This window comes from Anomalospiza imberbis, chromosome 19 (assembly GCF_031753505.1).
Source record: "Anomalospiza imberbis isolate Cuckoo-Finch-1a 21T00152 chromosome 19, ASM3175350v1, whole genome shotgun sequence".
Classification (NCBI taxonomy): Eukaryota; Metazoa; Chordata; class Aves; order Passeriformes; family Viduidae; genus Anomalospiza; species Anomalospiza imberbis.
The window spans coordinates 2,633,335-2,654,964 of NC_089699.1; the positions used below are offsets into that span (position 1 = coordinate 2,633,335).

At 52.3% G+C, this 21,630-nt stretch overlaps 1 protein-coding gene across 1 annotated transcript; it reads left to right on the top strand.

The window, feature by feature from the left end:
* Positions 1 to 757: 757 nt before the first annotated feature.
* On the top strand, positions 758 to 21,450 carry FAM20A (FAM20A golgi associated secretory pathway pseudokinase). The gene is made up of 12 exons (XM_068210028.1): positions 758 to 1,105; positions 6,498 to 6,682; positions 6,794 to 6,844; positions 8,147 to 8,225; positions 9,607 to 9,699; positions 11,223 to 11,338; positions 12,068 to 12,248; positions 12,555 to 12,664; positions 13,251 to 13,332; positions 13,406 to 13,465; positions 16,382 to 19,847; positions 19,891 to 21,450. The coding sequence occupies exons 1-11, from the start codon at positions 798 to 800 to the stop codon at positions 16,644 to 16,646; spliced, it is 1,530 nt and encodes a 509-aa protein (XP_068066129.1). The 5' UTR covers positions 758 to 797; the 3' UTR covers positions 16,647 to 19,847; positions 19,891 to 21,450.
* Positions 21,451 to 21,630: the final 180 nt, after the last annotated feature.

A 21,630-nucleotide genomic window follows, 5' to 3' on the forward strand; every position in this document is an offset into this window, starting at 1 on the left:
CTCCCGCGGTGCTCCGCCAGTTTCTCCGCCCTTGGCCGGGGCTCTCCCGCCTGTCCCTTGCTGGGCTGCGCGCCCCGCTCGCAGCCGGGCTCTCCATCCCCCCAGGACGGGCGCGATGCTCCCAGCCCAAGCTCATCGCCACGGCCCAGCCGCTCCCAGCAAACTGCAGGGAGGAGTTTCCTCAACTACAGGTTTTTTTTTTTTTTTTTTTTTTTTAGGAATTAAGAAAATAAAAGCGGCCTCTGAACCATCTGTCGGCCCCAGGAGGGGCTGCAAGCCCAGCTGTGGGGGGACAGAGCCCACCCGGGCCCTGCCCGCAGGCACCAGAGGGGTTCGAGCACCCCCGCCACGTTCCCACACAGCCCCCCGGCACCCCAGCACCCCCCTCCAGGTGCTGCCAAAGCTCTCCCGCGCCGACTTTCCGCTTTCGGGAGAGGGGACGAAGCCCCCGAAGGAGCTGGCGACGAGGGCGGGCGGGGGACCCGCCACCTGCGCGGGGGCTGCGCTGGGCGAGCGGGCGGCAGAGCCCGGGGCCGCTGGGCTCGGTCCCCGCCGGCACCGGGACCGGCACCGGCACCGGGCCCCTGTCCGGGGGAGGCTCCCACGCTGCCGTGCCCCCACCCCCGCTCCCCCGCCCCGGGCCCCGAGCGCCCTGCCCGGTCCCCGCCCCGAGGTGCCCGCACCCCCCGGCTCCGCCGCTCGAGCTCCCCCGTGCGCCCTGCCCCGGGAGCCGCCGGCGGCGCGCCCGGCGCTGTCCCCGTCCCCGTCCCCGTCCCCGCCCGCAGCCCGCACCGGCCATGCCGGGGCCGCGGCGGGACCGCCCGGCCGTGCTGCTGCTGCTCGGGGCGCTGCTGGCCGCCGACCTCTACTTCCACCTCTGGCCGCGGGCGCGCCGGGAGCTGGGCAGGGTCTCCCCGGGCTGCCCCTGCCCCGCGCCCCCCGCGCCGCGCCCGCCGCTCTCCCGCGCCCCCCGCGCCGCCCCCGCGCTGCGCCGCCTCTTCGCCCACCCGCTGTACCGCGCCGCCCCGCCGGGCCCCGCCGAGCCGCTGCTGGGCGCCCGCGAAGCCCTGCGCTACTACCGGCGGAAGGCGGCTCGCTGGAACAGGTGCGTCCCGCAGCCGCGGCACCCCCGCGCTCGGCACCGCGCATCCCCCGCGCGGGCGGCTCCTGGGCACCGCGCATCGCCGCGACACCCCTTTCCTGGGCATCTCCTGCGCTCCTCCTTCCCCGGCACCCCTTTCCTGGGCATCTCCTGCGCTCCTCCTTCCCCGGCACCCCTTTCCTGGGCATCTCCTGCGCACCTCCTTCCCCGGCACCCCTTTCCTGGGCATGTCTTTCTTGAGCACGCCGTGCACCAGCGTCTGCTGGCACTCTCCTCCCTTCCCGGACATCTCCTGGGCACTCCCTTCCCGGCACCCCCTTCCCGAATATCTCCTGGGCACCTCCTTCTCCAGCACCCCCTTCCCGAATATCTCCTGGGCACTCCCTTCCTGTCACCCCCTTCCCGGGTATCTCCTGGGCACCTTTTTCTCCAGCATCCCATTGCCGGGTATCTCCTGGGCACCTCCTTCCCTGGCACCCCCTTCCTGGGCATCTCCCGGGCACTCCCTTCCCGGACAATCCCTGTGCCGGCAGCTTCTGGGCACCCTCCTACCGGGCACCCCTTGCATGATCCCTCGCTTCCTGGGCATCTCCTGGGCACCCATTTCTTGAGCACCCACTGCACCGGCATCTCCTGGCCACCCCCTTCCCGAGTGTTTTCTGAGCATTCCTGCATGGGCCACCCCTTTCCCGGATATCTCCTGGATACACCTTTCCTGGGTGCCCCTTGCATGGGGACACGTTTCTCTGGCATCTCCTGGGCACCCCCTGCATGGTCACCTCCTTCCCTGGCATCACCTGGGCACCCCTTTTTTGGACGCCCCATGTATTGGGATCTCTTGAGCACCCCCTTCCCAGGCACCCTCAATGAGTGCACCCCTGCACGGGTACCCCTGCCCTGGCATCCCCTGGGCCACTCTGGCCAGGCACTCCCTGTATGGGCACCCCCCAGGCACCCTCTCTCTGGACAACCCCTCTCATGTACCCCTCCCTCTGTGGGCAGCTCTCCTGGGCACTTCTGTCCCTTGCGTGTCCCTTGGCATCCCCAGTCCAGCTTTCCCCCCCCAGTCTGGGCAGGCTGGGCTGGGCTGAGGGCTCTGCTGGAATGCTCCTTCCTGAGGTGTCTCCTACCCTGCTCCACTGCCAGAGCCCCAGAGAAAGGGACCCCCAGCTCAGAGCTCTCTTCCTGCTGCCTCTCCCAGCCCCAGCAAGGAGGAAACTCCCTCCTCCCCTGCAGTCCCCACAGGGTGGGACTGTCCCTGCCCTGTGGCCACTGCCCTGGGGGGGACAGTGACCCTCAGCGCCAGCTCCAGGCACTGATTATTTGTACCTTGAATCCCTGATCTAACCCCCCTTTCACGAGGGCTGGGGCCACGCTGGAAGCATACAGCACCCCACAGCTGCTCCCTGCACCCCCAGAAGTTCTCTACTCATGCACAAACTCGGTTACAACAGAGCACAGAGCTCCCAGCCTGCTGAGCTCATGGCATCACCTCACCCACTGTCCCCTCTGTGGGACAGGACACCTGCAAGGGGATGACAGCATGTCCTGGGGACACCCCAGGGACCCCTGTCCTGGCACTTCCCTGCGGCCCAGGTTTGGTTTCCAGCATGGAAACAGCCCCCACTCCTCCCATCCCCTGTGTGGTGGTTGCTGAGCTGCACAGGCAGGATTCCCAAGCTTCTGCTCTCTACACTTCCATGCCTGTTCCTCCTGCTCCTGTGGGACTCACCCAGTGCTGGTTCCACGTGAGATTTGCTGGAGGAGATGATGGGAAGCAATAATGGAAGGAACAGAGAATGACCTTCATGGCCTGAGCAGCAGCAGGGTCTGGAACCACCTCGGTGCTCAGCCAGGGTCACCCCTGCCAGGCTCTTCCCTGTCTCCAGTCAGTCTGGATCCTGTTGAATCCTTTGTCACAGCGCTTGAAATCCATGGCTGGTGGGTTTGAGTACCCCTGGCTGTGCCACAGACCCACCTTGGGTGCATCTTCTCAGAGCTGAGCACTGCCTTCTGAAGACATCAGGACTGGAGTACCAAGGTGGATGTTTCCCCTGCAAAATCCCGGTGGGAATGGGGGATTTAAACCAAAGCAGCTCACGGCTTGATGGCACCGTCAGAAACCTTGGGCGCTTGCTGCAGCCTCTCTTGCAGGGCAGTGAGAAGTCTGCACTCTCCAGTTTTATTCACCATGCTGTTAAAACATGGAATTTGTGCTGAAGCCATGGCCCAAGGTTGGGCTGTGGTGTGACTGGGAGGAACACGGTGATGCCATTTGTCCTTGATTGACTTCGCTTTGCACCTCCAGGAAGGGAGGGAAGGCAGAGTATTGATTATCCCTCAGTCACTGAAATAAAATATATGATGCTCATAAGTGGGTGAAACCTCCAGAGAGCACAGGCTGAGGTGACACAACTGCGCCTGCAAAAACCTGCCAACAACCGTCGGTGCTGCAAATTGAACGTGTAATCAGGTGGCACTCACCAGAGCTGATGGATTTTATAAGATTGTTCATTTGCTGTGGGCACGGAGCAATTTCTGCCTCACCAGGAACACTGCAGAGCCCATATCCTATGTGATGTGGCCAGGTCAGGGTCCTCGTGGGACTCAGGAATCCATGGCTTTCTCTCCCACTGCATGGGTTCAACCAAGCTGCTGCTGCTGCTGAGGACTGAAGAGCAAAATGCCCACAGCAGCTCCACAGCACAGGCAGCACAGGCACAGGGCTGAGTGTCCACGGGCATCCTCTCCTCAGCATGACAGGATGAAGCACATTTCTCCATCACCTGTGGATGTGGGTGTTGGCAGAGCAGCAGGACGCTCCTCCTGAGTGGAACAAGCTGCAGTTTAACCCCGTTCCTCCAGCACGGCGTGTCTGCCTTCATTTCTGCAGCCAGATGGACATCATCTGGACAGGGGCTCTGCCAGCTGGAGCTGCCCCAGGACAGGGACACGTCCTGTTGGGATACCCACGGCCAGAGCGTGCCCTCATCCACCGTGCTCCCTGCAGAGCCCTGCCCTGCTCCCAGCACTTCAGTCAGGACCAGCAGTTTGATTGCAGGATGCAGAACCAGCTGGAGAGACTGATGGGGATGCAGGGAGGAAACAGAAAAACAACAAAACATCCACACCTCTTCAGAACAAACAAACAAAAAAATCCCTTAAAAACTCCAGAGCTTATTTTGATCCTTGAAAGAGCAGCTTCAAAATCCCAAACTCAGGAGGCTGGTGGCCTGAGCTGTGTCACCCCACGCTGTGCCTCCCTCCCAGCCCAGCAGAGAGCTGAAAGCCAGGGCAACCCCAGGGCTATTTATAGCAGGGTAGACATGAACCCTGTTTTTATGTCATTATGCCTTTTGCAGAGATCTGGTTTTTTCCAGGGAAATATTTCAGGAATCCTGAAGGAAGCGGGGAGGCACAGAAAGCTGTATTTTGGGTTGAAAGGCTGGGAAGGGACTGGCTCAGCCTGGGCAGGGACCATGTGGATGCAAAGCTGGGATCTGCCTCCCCTTGCATAACCACTGCATTTTTTTCCCCCTTGGTAATCCCTTGCTTGCTGCCACCCCGGGGGAACAGCCTGTGTGTATGGCAGGCAGGAGAGCAAATATGGTAAAATATTTGGGCAGCTTCCCTAGGGAAAAATCCTGATTCATTCCTGTCCACGGGGCTGGGGTTTGTCGTCCCTGGCTGTGGCAGGGTTAATACCTCATTTATTAATTAAGGCCTTATTAATGCCTCACAACTCATTAAGGCTGCGCCTCACTTATCCAGGGGAAAGGCAGCAGGCTGGGGGGGTCAAGGCACTTCTGCTGGAGCTGTTGGCATTCCAGGGGCACTTCCTTATGCCCAGGGAATTTTCTGCCTCCTGAGCAAAGAGCTGGTCAGGGAGGGAAGTGCTCCAGCTCCCTCTGACCATGCACACGTGGATTTCATGCTGTGGCTGACCCAGTCCAATGGAAAGACAAACAAACTGGGAGGGGGAACAGGCTCCCACGAGCTGCACATCCAACCTGTCTCTCCAGCTCCTAGAGGTCTCCCAGCACACCACTCTGTAGGAAATGAATTTGTGGAAAATTCTCAAAGCCTGACCGAAGGCTCACATAGCATGTATGTGTATGTAAACCTTGAGATAAGAAATGCTGTCTTAGAAATACTGTGGAATACGACATTATTGAGAGAAAAATAGAACTAAAAACAAGTTTCAAAGGATAGTATTGATGCACTATGTTATAAATGTTTTAAAGCTAATCATCTAAAATTACTCTTCATAAGTCTTACTACAATGTGTCTTTCATACTTCTATTTTTCTAAACTATCTACTTTCATTTGCAAGGCTATCCTTTAAAACTTCTATTTAGCTCTATTTTTCTCTCAATAATATCTGTCTTATTCCATAATATTTCTAAGTCAACATTTCTTGTCTCAAGGTTTACATACACATACATACTATGTAGACTTTCTATCAAACTTTAAGAATTTTCTACAAATTCATTTCCTACATCACTGGAACACCTCTGGGAGGGTTCATCCCCTGCTCACAGCCGGATTAACCACACTGCTCAGCCTGCTTGGATGGAGAAGGGTGGTCAAAAAATCCCAACCAAACCCAGCTGCTGGGCTGAGCAGGGAAATAAAGAAACCACCAGCAGCCAGGAGCCCTTTCCTGCCCCCAGTGCCATTCCTTGGCTGATAAATGCCTCGGGGCACGGTCAGACCTCATTGCTCAGGCTCTGGATGGAGTCTGGCCAGGCATGTGGCACTTCCCCTGTGCAGCCACTCCATCCCAGCCTTGGTTAATGTCCTACTCCTTATCAGCCCCCAGCTCCTGTTTGCTTTCATGGATGGATCCTGGCACTTTCAGCGTAAACTGAACTTCATTTTCCCTTTATCAGGACTGGCTGCTCTGTACATGGGCTGGACAATGTTAATGAGAAACCAAAGCTCTGTCCTCTGCTGGCTGCAATAGTGACCTTTCAGTTCCACAGTCCCAGCCTTGGAGGTCTCCATGAAAATGCTGATCGAGTGGGGAGTTGCTTTTGGGTTATTACCCAACTTGGGAGGCTCCTTCAGCTCCTCTTCCCAAAAAAGGGTGGGGTTGAACCTTGATTTTTAGAGCTCATGGGCAGGATGCTGCCACATGACCTCGTAGCATCCCTGCTCACTGTGAATTTGGTCACAGAGGCAACTTGTAGCTTTTAGTGATTTCCTCCCCCCCCCCCAGCTTCAGGGAAAAAACTCTCAGAGATGGTCAGAGAGTCTGACCATCCCAGCCATCTCCCCCTGCCTCAGTTTCCCCTTACCCACCCCTTGCTCTGCTCCTGGCACCCTCCAGGCTCGGAGAAGGAGGTTTTCCACGCCGTGGCTCATCCTCATCCGCAGGACATCTCTCTTGCAGGAGACACAAGCTTTACCGGCAGGAGCTGAACCTGACCTCGCCGGCGGCCCCGCTGCCGCTGCGGCCCGAGGCCAGCTGGCTGCAGTTCCACCTGGGCATCAGCCGGGACGGGCTCTACCCCCGCTCCAGCCCCGCCGTCACCAGGCTGCTCCGGGACATGCGGGAGCTGCCCACCATCAGCGCCGGTGAGCGCACAGGGGCTGGGGAAGGGGGCAGCTCCCTCCGTGGAGCCTGCGAGGGGTCGGCAGCCAGAGATGGAGCCCGGCGGGGTCTCACCGCTCCTCCTGCCCTTGCAGACTACAGCCAGGATGAGAAGGCGCTGCTGGGAGCCTGTGACTGCAGCCAGGGTGAGTGTGGCATCCCCAGGGCTGGCCCCGTGCCCAACTGCTCCATGCTCACCTCGGCCAGGGAAATGCCAAGCCAGGCTCTGCTCCCTCCCAGTAACCCCCACCAGCCCAGCAGAGGCTGGCATCATGGAGCATAAAATTATTTCAGTTGGAAAAGCCCTCTAAAATGATGGAGTCCAACCCAAGGGCCGCGTCCACGCTTTTTTTAACACCCAGGGGTGATAATTCCACCACTTCCATGAGCAGTCTGTTCGCTGTGGGTGTCAGGACACCAGTACAGCACTGGTTTCTACTCGGGAGGGAGGAAAAAGTCCCCAGGGGGATGTAACAGAGGGGCTGGAGGGAAATCTTCTCTATGGCACAAACGGAGAGGAAAATAAATGGAAATAGAGAGAAGGGAGTAGCTGGGAGGAGTGACGGGATGCACTCACGGGGTTGGAAAGCCGGGTTGTGCTGGGGGTGTAACTGGGGTGTTTCCAGGCAGTTAACGCCCCATTCCCAGGAGTTAACACCCCCTTTCCAGGAGTTAACGCCCCATTTCCCAGGAGTTAACACCCATTCCCAGGAGTCAACGTCCCATTCCCCAGGAGTTATCATCCCGTTTCCCAGGAGTTAACACCCCCTTTCCAGGAGATAACACCCCATTTCCCAGGAGATAACCCCCACTTTCCAGGAAGTTAACACCCAATTTCCCAGGAGTTAGCACCCCCTTTCCAGGAGTTAACACCCAATTTCCCAGGAGTTAATACCCCCTTTCCAGGAGTTAACATCTCCATTTCCAGGAGTTAACACCCCCTTTCCAGGAGTTATCATCCCATTTCCCAGGTGTTAACACCCAATTTCCCAGGAGTTAGCACCCATTCCCAGGAGTTAACACCCCATTTCCCAGGAGTTAGCACCCATTCCCAGGAGTTAACACCCATTCCCAGGAGTTAATATCCCCATTTCCCAGGAGTTAACACCCCATTTCCCAGGAGTTAATACCCTATTTCCAGGAGTTAACACCCCATTTCCAGGAGTTAACACCCCATTTCCCAGGAGTTAATACCCTATTTCCAAGAGTTAACATCCCCATTTCAAGGAGTTAACACCCCATTTCCCAGGAGTTAATACCCTATTTCCAGGAGTTAACACCCCATTTCCAGGAGTTAACACCCCATTTCCCAGGAGTTAGCACCCCCTTTCCAGGAGTTAACATCTCCATTCTCAGGAGTTAACACCCCATTTCCCAGGAGTTAATACCCTATTTCCAAGAGTTAACATCCCCATTTCCAGGAGTTAACACCCCTTTTCCTCCCCAAGTCGTGAAGCCCAGCGGTGTGCACCTGAAGCTGGTCCTCAGGTTCCAGGATTTTGGGAAAGCCATGTTCAAGCCCATGAGGTAAGGCCAGCAGAGCCCCCCTGAGCCCCTGCAGGGCGGGCTGGCACCTTCCTTGGCACGGACAGCCACTGCACAGCCACACCTTCCCTCTCCTGCCCTGACCACCTGGGCAGCTGAAAAGGTTCCATTATTTTTCATTATTCTTGGCTGCTCACCCCATCCCAGGAGCACACGTGCATAAACACCAGCATTCCCACACCGCTGTTGATGTTGGAAATTTCTCCGTTCATGGGTGCCAGGTGGAGAAGGACCTTGGGACACTTGTTCTCCTGAGATCTTTGCCATGAGGGACTGCTCTTCCCAGCAGACTTTGGGGTTTTCCGTGGATTCCCCAGAGTTTTTCCAGGAAACAGCCATCAAACAGGGGTTTAAATTGCTTCTGCACTTATTTGCAGCCCCTTGGGACTCTTCACATCTATTCCCTCTCACTTTACTGTCCCTGTGTGAGCAGAGCAGCTGGCAGCATGTGGACTGGGATAATATCCTCCCCCGGAAGGGAGCCAGCTCCTCTCCCGTGGGTTTCCATCCACCTCTGCCCAGTGCCCACCAGGTCCTGCAGGGGAAGGAAAGCATCCATGCCCTGCAGAGCCAGGAGGGATTTCCTGTGTCCTGTCCCCATTCCCAGGAGTTAACACCCCGTTTCCCAGGAACTCCAAAAGGAGTTAACACCCTTATTCCCAGGAGTTATCATCCCATTTCCAGGAGTTATCATCCCATTTCCCAGGTGTTAACGCCCCATTTCCCAAAAGTTAACACCCCATTTCCCAGGAGTTATCATCCCATTTCCCAGGAGTTAACCCCCCCTTTCCAGGAGTTAACGCCCCATTTCGAGGAGTTAACACCTGTTTCCCAGGAGTTATCATCCAATTTCCCAGGAGTTAACAGCCCCTTTCTCAGAAGTTAACAGCCCCTTTCTCAGAAGTTAACACCCCATTTCCCAGGAGTTAACACCCCATTTCCCAGGAGTTAAGGCAGAGCACCAAATTCCCATGCTGTACCTACTGGGGCACTGTGTGACAGCCAGAGAATGGAATTAAATGGAATTCCCACCTCAGGGATAGGAGAGCATCAGACCTGAGCCCTCCTCTGCCCCCAGGGGGATGCGACAAACACCACCTGAACCTTTCTCCTAAGGGGGTCTAAGCTCTTGCTCAAGCAGATTTGAAGCCCCCAGCCGGCTCTTCTGCCTCCCTCAGCCAGCTGGCAGCACCAGGGTGCAAGTGCTGCTGCCTGGCGCGGTGGGTGGTGGCTCCAGCCGGGCACTGAGCCCTTTGGCTCTGACCCTGTGCCCAGGGTGGCCACACAGCGGCTGTCCCTGGGTGCACTGTCCTTGTGCCACCAGTGTCCAGCTTGGTTAGGCTCACCCCCCGCGTTCTCCCAGGCAGAAACGCGAGGAGGAGACTCCCGAGGACTTCTTCTACTTCGTGGACTTCCAGCGGCACAACGCAGAGATCGCTGCCTTCCACCTGGACAGGTAGGGCTGGGCCAGCCCTGCCTCCTCCTGCTGCTGCCTCTGCTGCTCCTCTGGCCACGGGAGCGGAAGGGAAGGGAAGGGAAGGGAAGGGAAGGGAAGGGAAGGGAAGGGAAGGGAAGGGAAGGGAAGGGAAGGGAAGGGAAGGGAAGGGAAGGGAAGGGAAGGGAAGGGAAGGGAAGGGAAGGGAAGGGAAGGGAAGGGAAGGGAAGGGAAGGGAAGGGAAGGGAAGGGAAGGGAGTCCTCCAGGAGATCCTCCTGGCTCTCATCTGACACCCCAGAGTCAGCTTTGCCTTGGCCAGTGCATGAGAACAGATGCAGTTTAGGCTGGAACGGGTCAGATTCTCACCTGGCTGTCACACATTGTCCCTCCCCTGCATCCAAGCGCAGCCAGCACACAGGGTGTGCACATCTGGGCACAGCCTGGGTGCCCTCCTGGTGAGGGAGGCACACACTCAATCAGCAGTCAAGGTGTGCTTTGGGTTGATAAACTGCAGCAATGCAGTTTTGAGCCCTCAGATAATGAGCAGTTAACCTGGCACCCCTTCCCAGCAGGGTGTGTGTTTAATAAAATCAAAATTACTCTTCTCAGAAGATGAGGGCAGCAGCCTTTCTCTCCTCTGAACACCAGGGGAAGGTGATCTCTGATGGTCAGGCTGGGTGGGGATATCCAGTTTCCATAGAATAAGCAGGACTAAATTAAGTCTTGTAGCTCAGACTCTGAAAGGGAACAAAGGGAGCTGAATTCCTTTCCCAGTTCTGCCCCAGCATCCTCACAGTGACTCTGCTTCACTCAGCCACCACCACCTCACCCCTGCAGTTCCACTGCCACAAAAATGAGGCCAGACTGCTTTTGTGAAGTGCTTTGTGGTTTTTAGAGCTGAAAGATGCTGGATAAAAGCAAATATTTTTTTCTCTCTGAACGTTGCTCAATAAGTAACAGGCTAAATGCTGTTCTGTGCCCAATTCCCAGGAGCAGGGGCCATTACCCAAGGAGCCAAGCTGAGCATTAGCCAGTTCTCCCCGTGTTACTGACTCAGCAATCAGCAGCAGCTTCCCATTGACTGCCAGGAATGCTTTCCTGCCCCAGGCCCTGAGGTTTTTAAGAGTATTTTTGAGGAATTAGCTGGGCATGAGTGCCTCTGGAGGAGGGGGTGCCTCCTCAGCCACGTTGTACCAGGATCAACGTCTTTGCCCCGGGTCAAACCAACATTGTAGAAAGGCCTGAAGGGCTGCTTTGGCCTTTGGAGGACCCTGTCTGTGTGCAAAGGAGTGGGAGAAACCAAGGCAATGTTAGGGAAAGGGACAGGAATGCTGGAGAACATCCAGATTGTTCCAGATGGCAGCTATTAAAATACCAAAATCCAAACAGAGCCACATTTTGGCCCAGAGTGTTTTTTTGCTGGAAAGAGTCTGGGTGCAGCAATGCAAAGGCTCCTGGTTCACTGATGGAAGGGGCGAGGGCGGCACCTGCCACCCACTGTGCCAATCATCCCTTGGCACCACCCCCTGTCCCCTCTGTGCAGGATCCTGGATTTCCGGAGGGTGCCACCCACGGTGGGGAGGCTGATCAATGTCACCAAGGAGATCCTGGAGGTCACCAAGAACGAGGTCCTGCAGAGCGTCTTCTTCGTGTCACCAGGTGGGCGAGGGCTTGACTTGGGATGAGGCAAATTGTGGTCCCAATTGTCTTTAAGATCCCTTCACACCTAACCCAAACCTGTGGTGGTCCACGGTGGGAGGAAGGGCAGGGCCTGCAGGAAAAGGGGCTGCAGGACTCGTGCCGTGGTGCAGAAATGAAATCCTTGGGTTAAACGTGCACAAAGACATGGTTACAGATCCTGGAATCATCTACCAGATCTACTCATTTGGTCTTTTTTCTTAACCTTTCCCTTAGGACCCAAATCTGTGATTTGGCAGGTTTTCATCCATGCCATGCTTTGGGTTTTACCTTTTTTTTCCTTGGCTTCCCCAGAGTGTTTCCATTGAAACAACATCAAATTTAAACTGCTCTGCACTCATCTGCAGCCCCTTGGGACTCCTCCCATCTGCTCCCCCTCACTCCATCCCTGCCACAAGAAATAATCACTGTCCCACGGTGGGGAAGGGCTCAGCCTTGCACCCTCCTGGAGATCACAGCCCCTTTTCCCTGTTTTCTGCACCCTCCTGGAGATCACAGCCCCTTTTCCCTGTTTTCTGCACCCTCCTGGAGATCACAGCCCCCTTTCCCTGTTTTCTGCACCCTCCTGGAGATCACAGCCCCTTTTCCCTGTTTTCTGCACCCTCCTGGAGATCACAGCCCCTTTTCCCTGTTTTCTGCACCCTCCTGGAGATCACAGCCCCTTTTCCCTGTTTTCTGCCCTCCTCCCAGCCAGCAACGTCTGCTTCTTCGCCAAGTGCCCGTACATGTGCAAGACGGAGTACGCCGTGTGTGGGAACCCCCACCTCCTGGAAGGCTCCCTCTCTGCCTTCCTGCCCTCCCTCAACCTGGCCCCGCGGCTCTCCATCCCCAACCCCTGGATCCGCTCCTACTCCTTCGATGGAAAAGAGGAGTAAGTGGGTAAATGAGGCTGCTTCCCATTTCTGCACTGCAGGGCAGGGACACACGGACAGAGCTGCAGAAATAACCCAGGCCAAGGTTCAGGGAACCCCTAATTAGTGTAATAATTAGTGTAATAATTAGTGTAATAACCCTTAAAGCCTGGGCATTGGCTGTGTTTCAATTCCAGATTCCTGCATGCACAAGGGGAGATTTATTTCCTCATCTTGTACATCTTCACATGGAAGATAGGTTTTGGGGTATTTTTGGGACATGGCGGAAGCAGCTGAGGATGTCTCCTTTTCTCCATCTCCTGCAGGTGGGAAGTGAATCCACTCTACTGCAACACAGTGAGGGAGATCTACCCCTACAGCAACAGCAACCGGCTGCTCAACATCGTGGACATGGCCATATTCGACTTCCTAACAGGCAATGATGGAGGGAAAGAACCTTCCTCCCTTCCCTTCCCTTCCCTTCCCTTCCCTTCCCTTCCCTTCCCTTCCCTTCCCTTCCCTTCCCTTCCCTTCCCTTCCCTTCCCTTCCCTTCCCTTCCCTTCCCTTCCCTTCCCTTCCCTTCCCTTCCCTTCCCTTCCCTTCCCTTCCCTTCCCTTCCCTTCCCTCTCCTTTCTTTCCTCCCTTTCCTTTCTTTCCTCCCTTTCCTTTCTCCTTTCTTTCCTCCCTTTCCTTTCTCCTTTTCCCTTTCCTTCCTTCCCTTCCCTTCCTTCTCCTTTCTTTCCTCCCCTTCCCTTTCCTTCCTTCTTTTCCCTTTCCTTGCTTCCCTTTCCTTTTCCTTTCCCTCCCCCTGCAGACACTTTAGAGGAGCTGCTGTCTCCCCACAGCCTCTCCAATGTGGGGGCACAGGGGAGCCCCCAGGCTCACCCCAACAAGGGGACAGCAGCACCTTGGGCACTTCCAGCATGGCAACAAACTCTCCATGCAGATCTGAAAGAAAGCTTGGGATGATTTAGAAAATTCCCTGCAAGGCAAACTCTGTCCCTCTGCGTGGCCTTTGCAGGGAACATGGACCGGCACCACTATGAGATGTTCACCAAGTTTGGGGACGACGGCTTCCTCCTGCACCTGGACAACGCCAGAGGGTGAGGCACCGGCAGGAGCTCGGGAGGGGCGAGGAGGAGGAGGGCAGGCTCTGAACTCTGCTTCACCCCCCAGGTTTGGGCGGCATTCCCACGATGAAATCTCCATCCTGGCCCCGCTGTCCCAGTGCTGTGTGTAAGTTCCAGCTGCAGCTTCCTTCCCAGGAATGTCCGAGTTCCTGCTCTCACTGGGGAGGTCACCCAGGCCTGGCTCCCTCCAGCAGCTCAAGGAGGACCCTGCTAATCCCAGCCGAGGGGTGGGCTGGATGCTGGAGCAGAATCACGAGTGGAAAAACATCCACTGGCAGACCAGGAGACGCTGTCCAATGGATCAAACCCTTCCAGAAAGTTCTAACAGCCTTTCCCAGCCCATCCAGCACGAGGTGCTCTCAGGAGGCACAGAAATCTCCATCCATAACCCTGGTGGAACTTGATGCACTTAATCAAGCTTCCTCTTCTCGTGGCATGAAGGAAAGCTCATAATGAAGGTTCCCTCTTCATTAATTCACATGAATCAGCAGCTGCAGGTTAGATTTAAGAGGCAGAAGCAGCTGCTCTTTCCTAGGGTTTGTCTTCAGGAGATGTGGAGCCTTTTTCCTCACTCTACCTGCTTCTCCTCCCCCTCCGGGTGGTAACTGCACTCTCCCCACACACCTTTAATTTCAAGAACTGTTATTTGCACTCATCAAGTCTTTTCATTTCTACTTGCAGGCTCGCAGGGAATCCTTCTCTTGAAATTTTGTGCAGTTTGAAATTAACTCTGCCTTTTAATTTGACCTTCATACCATAATATCCACAGGTCACATCATTCCTATTCTTCCAGATCCACCTCCCAGAAACTCCTCTTAATTTCATTCTTGTAAAAGGCAGCAGTAAGAGGAACTGAACACCCTGTCATAGACAAACAAGGGCCAGGAACAGCATAAAAACAACTCGTGCTGCCTGAGGGAGACACACGAACCCTCATTTCCCACAAGAGCTGATCCATTTGGAGTGGGAGAGCATCTAAAACCACTTGGGAAGGAAGGGAAGAGGTTTTCCTTGAGTAAGCACACAGAGGCCACAAATTTCAGCCTGCCCTGACCAACAACCTGGACCCAGCCCACCGAATCACCTCCTTGCTCCGACACCGAGCTGACCATGTGAGCAGGAAAGCTCCTCCAGCTGGGAGTGCTGGGAGCACAGGGACGCTGAGAGCAGGCTGTTAAACACATCCACCTCATTCCCAGCTGAGTTCTGCTCCAAGCCTGGCTTCCAGCAGATTTGAGTCTGTTTTACGTGCCTCTCCCAGCTCCCAGCCTGTCCCACACGTTGAAGCCTGCAGGTCTCCTCTCCCAGACAACGAGTGGCACAAATACAGCCATGCCATGACACGGTCCTTTCCCTGAAAGCATCAAAACCCTCCTGGAGGCACAGCCAGGCCTGGAAGCAGCCCCAGTCAGGCTGCTGAAGTCCCTGGAAGGCTCGGGGTGAAAGGTTCAGCGGTCCAGCCCAGTTCACCAGTCCAGCTCCACGCTCCCGCGTGGGAGCGCGGCGGGGCTGGCGGCAGCGTTTCCATCTGAGCCCTCTCTGTGCTCTGTTTGTTTGTTGTGTGACTGTTCCAGCACTCCATCAGCTGCTCCCCACGGGTCACACCAGCCCGCTCTCCACCTCCAAGCACTGCTGGGACCAGAGCAAACACAGCTGGTGTTTACCCACAGCAGCTCCCAGGCCGGCCCTGCCTCGAAGGACAGCGCACAGATACTCGTTCACATCTGCTCTGGGCACAGCCTCCCCTGGCAGCGGCAGCAGCAGCTCACAGCTGGGGTTTAAAGCTTCCTTGTCAGCCCTCACCCTCGATCAATTGATTATTTTTGGTTTTTCAGGAATATTAATGCGGGAAGGTGATGCCTGGCCCTGTGGCAGCAGCATCCTCCTTCCCTTGTGCCACAGGCACACTGCCCACACACACTTAACACGCGCTCCTGATTTAGATTGGATATTAGGAAAATATATTCCTGGAAAGGGTAGTAAAACATACTAGTAGGGTAGTAAAACACTGGCACAGGCTGCCCAAGGGAAATCATGCAGTCACCATCCCTAGAATTCTTCAAATGATGTGTGGATGTGGCACCTGGGGACGTGGTTTGATGGTGCTGGGACAGCAGCTGGACTTGATGATCCTAAAGGTCCTTTCCAACTTTAGTGATTGTCCCCAGCACCTGGAACAGCCTTTCCCAAACAGCACATGGCCTGCTAGAGCTGCAGAGATCCAGATCAACATTCCCAATGGATGCCCTGGATAAACAACAGCCTACAAATACAAATTCAGACTACAAATCCAAAATGGATTTGACTTCACCTTTTTCCACCTGAAAATTCTTACTGGGCTGAATCCAAATGGTTCCATAAACATGGACCCCTTTGTTTCCAAGATTCAAAGGGCAATAACCACAGCCACTGATTCATTTCAGTATTATGCATGCTGAAGTCAACACATTTCTGCTGAGAATTAAACAAATGATTTCAGAACACTTCATTTCATGCCCAGAAGCATTCCAAGATTGCAGGTTTTCATCCCATTTTCTGTCAAAGCAAATCACATTTGAATCTCAGTACCCCCTACGGTGAAAAGTCACAGTTACATCAGTTCCAGGAAATATCCCCTCTTTTTGCTCAGAGTTTTGACAGAAGATATTTTCTCATTGATGTCTTTTCATTTAACTCCCCCTCTGCTCCCATCTCATAAATGTCATCCTTGGGGAGATGTCACCACCCTGCAGGAACCTGGGGAACTGGGTCATCTCTGACTCACTCACTACTGAGAACTTCAGTCATGTTTTTTCTCTCTGCTGACAGAAATTTGCAGTGCAAACACTCTGGAAAAACAAAGGGAGAAGTAGAGCTTTCTGCAAAAATAATGTCATTACCTTCCAAAATTATAGACTACAATTAGAATAGAATTATACCTATTAAATTTAAATTCCTTCACCCATCTCTGCCCTCCTGCTGTCAAGGAGCTCAGCTGCTCTTGCTGGGAGGCATTAAATTGTTGATGTGGTTTTTTTTCCAGAATAAAGAGAACGACGTTGCTGCGCCTGCAGCTCCTGGCGGAGCCCGAGTACCGGCTCAGCGCCGTGATGAGGGAATCCCTGCTGCAGGACCCCCTGGCCCCTGTGCTCACCGAGCCCCATCTCCTGGCCCTGGACAGGCGGCTACAGCTCATCCTGGACGCCGTGGGGAAGTGCATCGACACCTTTGGAGAGGCCACGGTGGTGGCCAACGACACCGCGCAGCCCCAGAGCCCTGCGGCGCACAGAGCCAAGCTGGACACTTAGACAGGGCTCAGAGCCAGGGAGAACCCTGCCAGGCAAGTGGCAGCTCCAGCAACTGCTCATTTCCACCTACAAACACTCGCAGAGACTCGGAGGGGAAATGTCAGAAGATCAAGAATCACACCGGGCTCCTCTGCTGGTGTTTAAGCAGAGCTCCTCTGCTCGGCCAGTGCTGCTGTGGCTGCAGCAGATCTTTACACCCCAAACACAGCTCTGGTCTGAAAAAGCTGTGATCTCCAGATCTGGAGTTGGCCGTGCCCTTGAGAGGCTGAGGGAACACCTGACCTTGGTTTGCTCAACCTCCACAGGGGCTTGGTCTTGCTAGAGAAGGACACGAACTTGACCCGAGGGTGAGGGCTGAATAAAGAGATGCCAAGAGCATTTTCCTCTCAGTAAGTCTTTGTTCGGTGGTCAGGAGTGTATATTTGAGAAATACCTGCCCCTGGCACAAGACAGAGCATTGGTCCAGCTTGGTCAGGCCAGAGGGCATTGTGAGAAGCACAGTAAAGGTAAGAAGACTTTCAGAAAGCTGTGACAGCAGGGCTCAGAAACAGAAAGAGCAAAAGAACTCAGAGCTAGCTGCAGCTGCAGAGTCTGAAAGTAGAAAAGGTACAATAGTACAGCAAGCAAGGACATGAAACAATAGTTTGAGTTTTAGGCTTGGCTGAGACAGACCTTAAGACTTAAGGCACCTACACATGTTCACTGTCAGGAGCAGTGAAACCGCAGCCCACACTGACCTGTGCACGTCTCACAAAGCCTCCCAGGGCACTAAAACCACTTCTCTGACCTGCCTGAAGAGCCCGTTTGGATATAGAACACAGGCAGGTCTGTGTTGCCTTAGACCCCAAGGGAAAAACACAAACTAAAAAAAAAACATCCTGAAAATCAAACCACTCTGAGACACAGGACTGTATTTACAATTCAAGAACGCACCCATTTCTGGGGAAAACATTTTGTCAAAGTGAGGGGAATCTATCTCAGGTCATCTCCTCATAGCTTTTAAAATCATTTTCTCCTCATAGCTTTTTAAATCATTTAGGTTGTCATAATTAACTGGAAAATACAAATGGTATCCCAGTCTCTCCCCCCCCCCTCTCCAGGACTGTGCATTTTGAGGAGATGCAACAGAAACTGGGGACCAAAAAATAGCATGGGGAGGGAGTTTTTGTGGGTATTTCAGTTCCCAGTTGACCCTTCACCTCCCAACAACAAGGTTTAAGAATAACTGGATTAGTGAAGGTCTCTTTAATAGCTTTTTCCTTTAACTCTTAGGAATTATTACACTGAGCCTTTTGGCAGCCTGGGTAAAGTAGTTGAGAACTCTGTTGATAATTTATCATCCTTTAGGGGGAAAGGAAAGCCAACAAAAAAACGCACACCATAACCAATCCACCAGAAACTCGTTCTAAACTAACCTTTAAGTTAAACAAAACCCACCTACAGCACTGCAGACCTTCCAGAGGATCCCCAAATCCCTCCACAAAAGCTGCCAGGCAGCATCTTAACAGGATCTGCACCACCTGCTGCACCACCACCAGCTCATTGTCCCACGGGCTGGAATTTTGCCTGACCTAAAGGGAGCTCAGTGACACCAACAATGCCTGGATGGTGCAAGGAAGGAGCAAAGCTCATTTGGCCACAGCTGTTTGTCACAAGGGGTTGTGCTGGTGCTTCATTTAACTCCACAATAATCTGATAATGCACCTGGCTCCAACCTGCAAAGCCACGGGAGAGGTGCAGTTCTGATCTGAGCGTGTCCTACAGGTGCCCATTTGTGTGTTTCAGGAAGTTTGGAGTGTTTCTTAGTGAAGAAATTCCTCCAGTACTCTGAGGCCACAAAGGTGAACAAAAACCCCACATAAACCCACCAAAAACCCCGCTCCAGGCTCCTTTAGTCTCTCCCAAATTGTGGTTCAGACAAGTCCTTGCACTTCCAACTTTACAACAGTCTCAAGCAGATTCTTGACCTTTTTTTCTCTTGGGACTTAGACATTTTTACTCTTGTGGGCAGAGAACAGATGAAAATAAAGAGGATTTGACTCCCTCTCAGCACGTTTGCTCTGTTGGCTATTTCTGTCCAGAACAATGAATTCCCAAGGTTTTATCTCCCTCTACCGGTGACTTTTTGTGCTCTCCCCACACAGGACAAACCCAGAATTCATCCCATCTTTTGTCATGGAATGGTGACTGTTAGCTGCTTCAACAGGAAGCACATGGCAACAGAAGATAAGCTTAAATTTAAGTTGTAGTTATGAAGTGTGTATTTATAGTTATAAGGCTGGAAGTGGAGGGTTTAAAGTTTCATTTTAGGTAATAAAAGTTCTGTTTTCAGCCTGGCTTTTTCAGTGAGGGGATTGGGAAATGGAGGGCAGGTGAAGGAAACTAATTCACAGATATTTAAATGGCTGGTACACTAACAAGGCTCTTTTATTCTCCTTTACATGACAGATACATTTTTACTGGACCTTCAAAGCTGGGTGACTCAGCTTTCTTGGAGCTGGATGTAAAACACATCCAAGTCTGAGCTGCTTCAGGTCACTCTTCAAATTGTTCTCCTACTTCATCACAGCTGAAAATCCCCCTTTTCCATTTCCCACCACAACTTATTCATGATTATCCATCACATGCTCATTAAGGGGTTGCAGAGATGGGAGCAGCCAACTTAGAAAAATTCCTGAGCTCCAAAAATCATGGCTGGGCTGGGAATTAACACCTTGGGAGAGATCAAAGTTGTCAGGAGCCCAACAGGACACAGGTCCAACTGCAGAGGAATTCCCAGGCTGGCACGTGGAGGCTGAGCTCTCCCCAGGCTCCAGGGGGAAGCCAGGACCTGAGCTCACCCCTCTGGAGTTTACACCAAGTTAATCCATTAAGCTGCTTATTTTCTGCTGCCTCATTCATAACACATCCTCTAAAAGCCAAAGGAAAACACGATGTAGGGGCAGGGAGTAAAATAAAAGAGGCTGATTGCATTTAAGAATTTAAATCATTTTATTGCTTTATCTGCCATTAGGACAATCTATAACAAAAGGAATATAATATAATATATTAGCACATACAGTAAATCAGACTTATAGAGTCAGGTAACAATACAAAAATGGTCCTCTGGTTGACTATAGCTTCCTAGGGCAATAGACTTCATCAATTTGCTGAAGATAGACTAGCAAAAAATTACTTCTAAAGCCCTGAATGTTAGCTAAGGCAAAACTATGCCAATTGTGGTTTCAAACATATGTTAGCTAAGGCAAAACTATGCCAATTGTGGTTTCAAACATATTGAAATTGCACACAAAGGTAAAGCTATAACTGTGTTTAATATTTAATTCAGACTTAGCTGATTTATCTTAAAATCTTGTAGGTAAAACTACAAAAGGGAGTAAACAGCAAGCTAAAAAGATGCAGTAGTGAAACTTGATTAGAAAGACTTATATAAAAAAAATGTGCATTTTTTTGTGGAGCTCTAACTGGTTTACACAGTTTTTGGTGCTTTAATGTAACAAACACAAAACACATATGAAGAAAAAACCTGCAGAGTCAAAACTTAAGAAAAAAGTTTTACTCAAAAAAAAAAAGGGAAGTTAAAAAAGAACCAAAAAAAGGTAGCATTTGCTTATTCCTTAAGGACTCTGGCAGAAATCCTCTATTCAACATCTCTTGAATAGAGAACTCAAACCACAAGCATTTCAATCCCCTTCCTGGGATTTCAGTTTCAGAAATACCCTGAAACCTTTTGTAAAGGCTTGATACCTTCAGTATTATTCTGCAGGAATTAGCAGACTCTTCCTGATTCTCTCCATGTCTGGGAAAATGTTGGATTTGCATCCACTCCACCTCAGAAAGGAAATAAAACGAGGGCTCCATCATTAAAGTAGTTGCACAACAAATGTCAAACTGCTTGCTGTCACTCCCAAATACAAACCTATGCTACTTGATATAAATTACAGTTTAAAGGAAACCTTAAAAATTGCCTACAATTATTAAACCGTGGAATTCAGTAAAAACTTTTGGGAAGTCTTGATGAGCACAGAGTAATGGAACACAAAGCTGGGAAATACTGAAATACATTTAAGACTCCGCAACAGATTGAACTTGGGGAAAAAAAAAAGGATTAAATAAGTGTGGTGGAAATTCCATAAGCAAGAAAAGAGAACGCACCTTTTGGCTTTGAACTAGACTTACAGTGAACCATTTTTAAAATGATGAACTGACAGCTCTAAAAACTTAAAACAACTCAGTGTTGCAGGAAAGTTCAAACATTCAGTTTTTTTGCCTCACATTCTCTACCAAGAATAACAGAGCTCTACAGACCAGCAATCTTGTCACCTGCAACTGATACTGGCCAAAACACTCAGTATTTATTTTCCCTGGTAACAAAGGGTCACTTGAACTGATGGTGATTTTTTAAAAGTCAACTGAGGATTAACAAAACAATTCACAGGGAAAATCAAATGTTTGCTTTCGACTTCTACACCAATCTAAGCACTCCAACAGTACTAACAGCTGGACAGCTGCACCATTCTTACACCAATCTATGTACTAGAGACCACAGTCAGGCATTTCATGTAGCATTTGGTTCTGGCCACTTGGAACAGGAAGAGTTTTAAATGGCAAATCTATGGCTGGAGAAAGAACAAGTGAAAGAGATCAGTTGCGGCAAGTCGGCAAATGGATCAACAGCTGAAGTAGTTCACCAGAACTATTAACCTGGAAAGCTTTTGATTTACACTTGACAAGAAGAGAACTAAGCAATCTTAAACCAGCAGACACAGGAACAATTATACTGGTAAATTCCAGCTGTGGCTTTCTTAGCAGCTGATGCCTCATGATTGAACCTAGGATTACAGTACCTAGAAAATGAAAACAAAACCCAGAAAACCCCAAGCTCCAAGAAGCTCAATTACAAGGGTAGCTCTCATGTGAAAAGAAATACAGCAGGTGATGACCACAGCCTTAAAATCTGTCCAATAATTTGAGAAACACCTTC